Source organism: Salvia splendens, chromosome 12 (genome assembly GCF_004379255.2).
Source record: "Salvia splendens isolate huo1 chromosome 12, SspV2, whole genome shotgun sequence".
In the NCBI taxonomy this organism is placed as follows: domain Eukaryota; kingdom Viridiplantae; phylum Streptophyta; class Magnoliopsida; order Lamiales; family Lamiaceae; genus Salvia; species Salvia splendens.
In genome coordinates, this window is record NC_056043.1 from 11,653,879 (window position 1) to 11,662,233 (window position 8,355).

Below are 8,355 nucleotides of genomic sequence, written 5' to 3' on the forward strand. Positions count from 1 at the left end.
AAATGAGCCTTATCAATACCGTAGTATCCGACTCCTTGAAGTGAGTGGTGCACACAAGGGAAGCAGTAGCAGAAGCAATAGGGCGATGAATGATGTACTCATGGCAAGCAGAGTGATTTGGAGCCATCTGAGTTTGTTAACAACTATGGTAACTCCAGCTGTGAAAGCAATGGACATCATGATCAGAGCAACTCCGAGCAAAGGTGCCGCAAGCTCAAGGGCATAGATGACTAAGGTGGTATCACCTAGTTAAGCCCAGATGAGAGCAGTAACAACAAGGATTGAAGTATACATGGCTATAGTGTCGCATAAAACAAAAACGTGGAACACCGTGTCACTCCACAATGTTGCCATGCCCAAATCAGTGCCAGTTTCAGAGCTAATGTAGCCACCAGGCATGGTGAGAGTGTTTACTCTTTCCTTATAGACATCCAAGTTGACGTTCACAATCCTATATGAATCTGAATTTTGAGGAACAGATGCAGATTTCAGAGCAGCCCAAGTCAAACGCTGAAACCCAAACATAGATCTGATCAATATATGGGAAAACAAATTGCAAGATAGTACTTAACTAGCTGTAAATACATACCTTTGTAAAAGAAGGATTATATATCCCTTTTTCATAAGCAACATCAAGGGCTGTCTTTTGATTGTTGTTAACCGCCTTAATGTCAACCCGCTGGTCCCAGGTTAAGGTACTGGCTATCTTAGCATGATCATTCCTGGTGGCAATATGCAGGGGCGTGTCTCCGGATTTATTTTTCATGTTTATGAGGGAGCTGAGTTTTGGATTGTTGAGAACATAATGGAACACATTATATCGTCCAGTCCAAGCAGCAATGTGTAGAATATTTTGAACAGAGTTGTCGAGCAGCTCCTCTGCTTCGGGGGAATATAGGAGCAAAGCGCGAATGACGTCAACATGGCCTTCCAAGTGCTGCCAAATGAATAGGCATTTCACCTCTTTTGTCTCTTTTAGTTGCATTTCTCTTCCATTTTTGTAGCAGGTAATGTGTTGCTTCTAGGTTACCCAAATATGCAGCGAAATGAAGCGGATTTGTTTCTTCACTGTCACTCATCTGGATTAATTTTGGCTCCGCCTTGATTATGGCTTCCAAAACAACTGATGCATGAAAAAAAAATAACAATGAGTTTTACCATTTTACAGTTTCCAACCAAGTGGGAAATCGAATTATCACTATTGCATACCTATTTCCTCCCTCTCAATTGCTTTCTTTGCTACTTTTGCTTTTGCACTAATTATGTATTTTAAATTTCATATTTTAATTATTGTAGTTTATATTTTTGTTTGTTTATTTTTATAATTTATAATTTGTTATTTATTGTGTTTTTATATAAAGTTTATTGTGTAAGAATAAATATTTTATATGTAAATATTATTATTACAAAATAATATAAAAATAATTATATATTGGTGTGGTTGGGTGGTCATTGATAAACCATAAAAAATGAGGGGTTTGGTTGGATGAATATTAATGATGTGGAGGAGATAGAAATTAATTAAATATTAAAAAAATGAATGGTTGGCTGGGTTGAGTGGTTGTTGATAAGCATGTTGTCAGTGCCGCCTAGAGATGACCACCGGTTCCAGTTCGCGCGGTTAACCAGCGAACCAGAACCGTGGCAATTTCCTCGAACCGGAATCGTCGCAATTCGAATCTCGGTCCGGTTCAGGTTCAAGAGTTTTTTAACCAGAACCGTCACCGAACCGCCGGTTAACCGGTGGTTTCACAGTTCGAGCGCGGAAACCAATGCGTCAGGCGGGACAGCTTTTTCATGCGTTGAAACCGGCCGGTTCCGGCGGTTTTTGGACCGGAAACCGGCGGTTAACCGGCAAACCGGTGGCTTTTGGTGGTGGTACGGAACCCGAGGTGACATATCGCAGCTTTTTGCAGTCGGTTTGTTGACCGAGCCGGCGGTTTTGTTGTTGAAACCGGCGGTTTTCTGCCAAAACCGCCGGTTTTCCGAAAATTAAATTTTTTTTTTCGGATTTTGAATTCAAATTCATCCATTCCCCCCCCATTTCATGTTTTTTTTTATTTACGTTCCGACGACACTTGTAAATTATATTACATTGTTGTATGTTGTATACTTGTATATGTATTGTAAATTGTAATGTATCGTTGTCCGTTACAACTCAAATTCAATAAAATTGATATCATTTTCACATTCTTCGTCTTATTTCAATTTAAATTATCCATTGTCTTGTTCCAATTTATTGTATAAGTCCAAATTTTAAATTTTTTAAAAAAAAAAACCGAACCGCGAAATCGCCGGTTCGAGAACCGGAACCGTGTAAACCGCCGGAAAACCGGCAGTTCCGAACTGGAACCGCCGCTTTTCGAACCGGAACCGTGAAATAGCCTCACGATCCGGTTCCGGTTCCGAATTCCACCAGACCGGAACCGACGGTTTCGAACCGGAACTGCCGGTTTTCGAACCGTGGGCAACACTAGTGCCGCCTAGCCTAGCAGATCACCTCTCATGTTTGAGTTACCTGATAGGAGTACATACTACAACCGCGGTAGTAGGTGGAAGAATCATTATTTGCAATTTTTGATTTGTTGTATGATTCAACATTATCTGTGGGTGCATATGGTATAGCATTAATTCAAAAATACTTCATCCTAAAAGATTATTCAATTTTAAAGTTAGACAGTTTTTACAAAAAAAAATTGTATAACATCTACACTATAGAAAGTTATTTCATTTAAACAAAGTTATGATTCAGCAGCCAACAAATCGACATCCATAATGTTATGGCATCAGCAGTGGGTGCCCTATGGCGCGCCACGTCATCAGTTTTATCCTCCTACCTCCCCACCTGCAGTGGGGCGCCTAAGGCGCGCCACATCATCATTTTTTTAATATTTACAAAATCCATACGAATTTAAAAAAACTAATAAATTAAAATACGAATTTTAAAAACTTCATTTCATTTAATAAAAAATAATACATTACAATGCGAATTAAAAAAAACGCAAACACAGCGACGGCGGTTACGAGCCCACACTTCTTCAATATGTCGCTCATGAGCTGCGCATGATCCTGTTGGTTGCGCATTGAGGCCTGTCTAGATAGAACCTCATTGAAGCCTAACGGTAACCCTATATCGGGTGTCTCGGTCGACGTGCACTTTTGTAATGGTGTAAGGCCGGGTTTGCCGATGACGTCCTCCCGAAACGTGAAGTATTCATCACGTGAAGACAATGTCCGAACAATGCTGAGAAAAAGGTACCGCGACATTCTAAACCGGCGGCGGGAAACAGTCGGGCCCCATCGTGGTTGATCGGCAAAATAGTCTTCAACCAGACGTCTGTGAGCTTCCGGGTGGTCGCGTCGGACATACGTCCTATGTCGAATAGGCCTATGGACTTGCTCAGCCGCCGCTGCCGCCGCCTCCTCCTCGCGCTGCATTGCCGCATAGCATGCCGCCATGGCCTCTTCAACGGCTGCTGCATCTAATGCTTCTGACGTCGAACTACCGGACTCAGACGAACTAGAACTATTGGTGTCGTCGCCGAGATTCATTTTGGTTGGATGTTGAGAGAGAATATGTAAAGAGATAGTCGATATGTCCGTATGTACAAATGAATGAGAAACGAGATTTAAATAGAAAATAAAAAACGCGTGCCATCATCCGCGTAGCCCACAGTGGGGCGGACGATGGCGCGGCCGATGGCCTATCGTCCGCGTAGGCCGCGATGGCGCGGACGATGGACATCGTCCGCGCTATACTCCGCGCCCTTAGTATAGGGCGCGACGATCGTCTGCGGCCTATGTCACGCACCCGCAATGGCGCGGACGATGGCGGGCGCGGACGATGCGCTTCATCGGGCGTGCCATCATCCGCCCCATTGCGGATGGCCTAAGACCCATGAAAGTAGTGGTAATATCGAAACTTCAAAAATCAAATAATAATTAAGAGTAAAGGTAAATTTTGATCATAAATATAGGATCAAAATACGAATTTAGTCTAAAACATTCACTTTTTAAAAAATAGGTCCATAACAAATGAAATCCTTATCGCAGTGGTCCTTTTTTGACGGTTCCGTCAAAAAACTAACGGTCATACCACTGTGCTGTGCAATTAGCGTTAACCATAAGTTTTTTGACGAAACCGTTAAAAAAGGACTACTTCGGTGATATTTTTATTTGTTATGGATCTGTTTTTCAAAAAGTGAATGTTTTGGGCTAAATTCGTATTTTAATCGTATGTTTAGGACCAAAATTGACCTTTACTCTTATCAATAGTAATAATAATAGTAATAAAAAAACTCTAACCGTTAAAACAATCGGCTTTGGTTTCTGGTGATTTGCAGAAAGCTCCTCTACAGTTAAGGAATCTTTAATCTCAACTTCCCCCCTTCAGATCTTGGACCAGATTCGGCACATTTTCATCTTCTCTTCTTCTTGTTTGTTTTCCATGAAAGAAGACACTACGTTCAATCTTACCTCAAATAGAAAAGATGAATGATCCTGATAAAGGAGATGATATTGGTAACAATATTTACAAACATAAAAATAACAAATTGAATGAAGGATTATGTACATACTAAAATAAAGACTAAAGTCCCAATTTGGTCCTTAACATATTGCATTTTTTTGATTTTGGTCCAAAACATTATCTTTTGAATTATTCGGTCCCTCACATTTGAAATTGGATCACATTTGGTCCATTTTGGACGGTTCCGTCAAATTTTTGACGGTTTTATTTAACGGGTCACAAATCCGTCACTAATCCGTCACTAACTGGGTGAAACTGATCCGTCACAAATCCGTCACTAATCTGTTACAAATTTGGTGAAATGTTTTATATAATCACAACTTATTTGACTGAAAATTCTTTTTTTTGAGTGTTGTCTTGAACATGTAAAGAATATTAAATTTGATGAAATATTTTAATATAATCACAAATTCATTGCCCGATCTTTCGCCCTCTCTTCGGCATCAATAACCTTTATCCACCATATGCACCTCCGTAGGGTGCCGGGGGCAAAGAACCGTCAAAATAACCACCTCCGCCGCCATAATTGGAATAGCCATTATTGTAATTATACATAGGATAAGAAGTGTTTGAGTTGTGATAGATGGAATAATTAGGATTGGGATAGTATGAGGAAGAAGATTCACCCATATACATAGTTTCCGGATTCATCGGGCGCTGTGTGTACACCACAGACGGCGCCGTATGCTTCTTCATGTAATTTACATTCATAAAGCCACCGCCGCCGTTTGAGATATTCAGATTGAGATTCTCATAGCCCGGGAAATAGCCTCTGGCGCCGTAGGGGAGCTGCTCCTGCTGCTGGTGGAGGTGGTGCGGCGGCGAGATGACGTCATGGTGATGCAGCGAGTCCAAGTCGGAGCCGCGGCCGCCACCGTCGTCTTCGTCCTCCGAATCGTCGGAATGGAAGTGCAGATGGGAGCCGGAGTCGGAGCGGGAAGGGAGGTGGTGGTGAATTTTATGCGGCGGCGAGGCAGAGGGAGAATCCCCCTTTCTGTGCGTCGGGAGGTTGATAACCGGCGAGGGAGGGCAAGGGAAGGAGGCGTCGAGATCCTGACTGAAGAAGCGGTCGAGAGAGACGCCGCCGTACGGCTTCGTCGAGGAAGCTGCACCGCTCCCGGCATAGAAGCACCGCCGGAGAATCGTCGGGCTTGGAGGTGGCGCAGCCCATGGATTTGTGAGTGGATTTGAGACAAAAAAAGGAGAAATTGGAGGTAAAATCAGGTGATTTTGATTAAAGCATGGTTGATGAGGGAGAAATTTAGGGTTGGGGGAAAAGGGGAAATGGAAGGAATCTTTTCTCCCAGTGACGGATTAGTGACGGATATTGTGACAGATTAGTGACGGACCAGTTTCTCCCAATTAGTGACGGATTTGTGACCCGGTAAATAAAACCATCAAAAATTTGATGGAACCGTCCAAAATGGATCAAATGTGATCCGATTTCAAATGCGAGGACCGAATAATTCGAAAGATAATGTTTTTGACCAACATCAAAAAAATGCAATATGTTAAGGACCATTTTGGGACTTTAGTCTAAAATAAAACACACTTTAATTTGCTCAAACAACATCTCAGGGCCGCAAACTCATAAATTAAGACAACGTTCGTTTCATTAGATAAAATAATAGCGAGATTAGTGGCGGATCAAAAATCCAGAAATGAATGAGTGAAATTAAATATTTATAGTTATGTATAATAAATATATCTTTTAATTATAAATAAATGATAGTATATTTATACTCAAATAGGAGGTGTAATATTGATATAATAATAATAATAAAAATAATAATAATAATAATAACTATAATTAACTATCTCTTATAAAGTATAAACATGCATTAGGTTGCATGATAGGTCTCGTTACAAGCATGGTTTTGTAGGTTTATTACACTAACATGGTTGATAATGTGCGAAAAGAGTGGTGCATTTGAGTGTGCAGGGGCTATAAAGTGTAGAAACGGCAAGTGCAGGAACAACTTGATCAGGAAGAGAGTGAAAAATGGCCAGAAATGAAGCTAAGTTGATCAGTTGCGTACAAGAAGAGAAGCCTGCCTAGCCGATGAATTGATCAAGTGGAGTTGTCCACATGAAGTGATGAGTCACATGAGAGAAGAAAAGATGCCATCTCAAGGGCATAAATGTCAAGACAGGATGTGCTTGCCCTAGGGATTTGGGCCCAACATCATCCTATAAATATGGAGAGAGTGCACACAAGAAGGGGGTTGGACGCCATCATCACCTTGAGTCACCTCATTTTCACCTTATTTTCATAGCATGGAGTAAGAAGTTAGCAGTCGGAGTCGTCGTTTCCACCACTACTTGCATCTCTTCTTCCTCGTCAAGGAAGGAGGGACCTGGATCTGCCTAGAAGTCTTCATAGTTTGAGTTTTTGTTGCACCCCGAGGGGTTAAAACAATTTCCATTCTGTTTTCAGTTCATCTTTTCCGTAGCTTAGTTGTTTTTAATGTTTTCCTTCTAGTTGCTACTCTAGTTACCTTTCCGTTGTGGATAGCTCTTTAAATCCTTGTTCGGAATTCTGTTTTAGTTACGTTTATTGAAGATCTTTTATGAAATGGAGTTTTTGATGCAAGTTGTGTTGGATCTAATGTTCTTTGTTTTGATTGCTTTTGTTTGCTTTAGTTCCGCCTTGTTTATGTTTTCTCGTAGGTAGATTTACATTTTAGTTCGTCAACTTGCATGAGAATAGGTTAGATACTTTAGATCTGTTTTCTTTACGTCAATTTCATATGGATCTGTGTTTAATTTGTCTGATTTCTGTTTTTATGTTAGTTGCTCTGTTTAGATCTGCTTTCGTTGTTCTTATTTAGCTGTTTAGCGAAGAAGAAGGTAGTAGTTTGTTAGAATTGCAGTCTCTGTCACCTTTTCAATGTTTACAGCTTTTTATGTAGTGCGCTTATTTTGTGTCAGTGGTCTCAAGTTACTTTTACCCTTCCGTTCTTAGCTTAGTCGATCAAGTTGCCTGTTCCCTAGTTACGAGTAGTCTAGTCTAGCTTGATCAGTTTAGTTTAGTTAGTTGATCAATTCCATTTTCCTTAGTTTAAACTTAACCCACTAAATGTCTCAAACCCAACTCCACTCGCCTCTGTCTCTGTGGGATTCGACCCTTACTACCCTTTACTAGTCTATAGTATTGTGAGTTAAGGTCTTGAAAGCCCTAAGTCTCTCAGTTCGCACACCCAGCGACCAGTAGTTGTCAGCCAGCTTGAACCATCTATTATCTGACTTGATCAAGTTGCGCAGCTCTACATGTTTTAATTTACATGTGAACTCTGAGTACTTCAGTTTAAAAAGCAGCTTTCATTGCACATACATATTATTCATCTAAAAACTATATATAAACTTAAATTGTAATGATTTTATCATTTTTTTATTATAAGTAATTGATTTTAAAAGATGTATGAATACATATCCATTATTACTCCTTATTATATTACAAGAAATAAAGAATTTTATAATTGTAAACAGGTAATTATATGACTCCTTATTAATTATAAGAAATCAAGGATTCATCGGTGAGGTTTGTACAATAAGTGAGTGAAACACCTTAATTTATAAAATACAAAATCATTTCAAATATTACATTTACTAAGATAAATAATTAGACTTTTTAAATAAATAAAACATGTAATATATGTAAACTAGTAAAAGTTTATTTTGGTAATAAAAAGTAATATTAATTGATAAAATAAAGAAAGAAAGAAAGGATAAAGAAAAGTAAAATTATGTTCTCATCGAGGACTTATAATATGTGTAAACTAGTAAAAATTTAAATTTCATAAATTACAATAAAGAAAATAAAAAAA

At 39.6% G+C, this 8,355-nt stretch overlaps 1 protein-coding gene across 1 annotated transcript; it reads right to left on the reverse strand.

Moving 5' to 3' along the window:
• Positions 1 to 249: 249 nt before the first annotated feature.
• LOC121757544 (ankyrin repeat-containing protein At2g01680-like) lies at positions 250 to 985 on the reverse strand. Its single transcript, XM_042153072.1, has 2 exons — positions 590 to 985; positions 250 to 510 (listed from the first exon to the last, which is right to left on the reverse strand). The coding sequence occupies exons 1-2, from the start codon at positions 983 to 985 to the stop codon at positions 250 to 252; spliced, it is 657 nt and encodes a 218-aa protein (XP_042009006.1).
• Between the last annotated feature and the right edge of the window lie 7,370 nt (positions 986 to 8,355).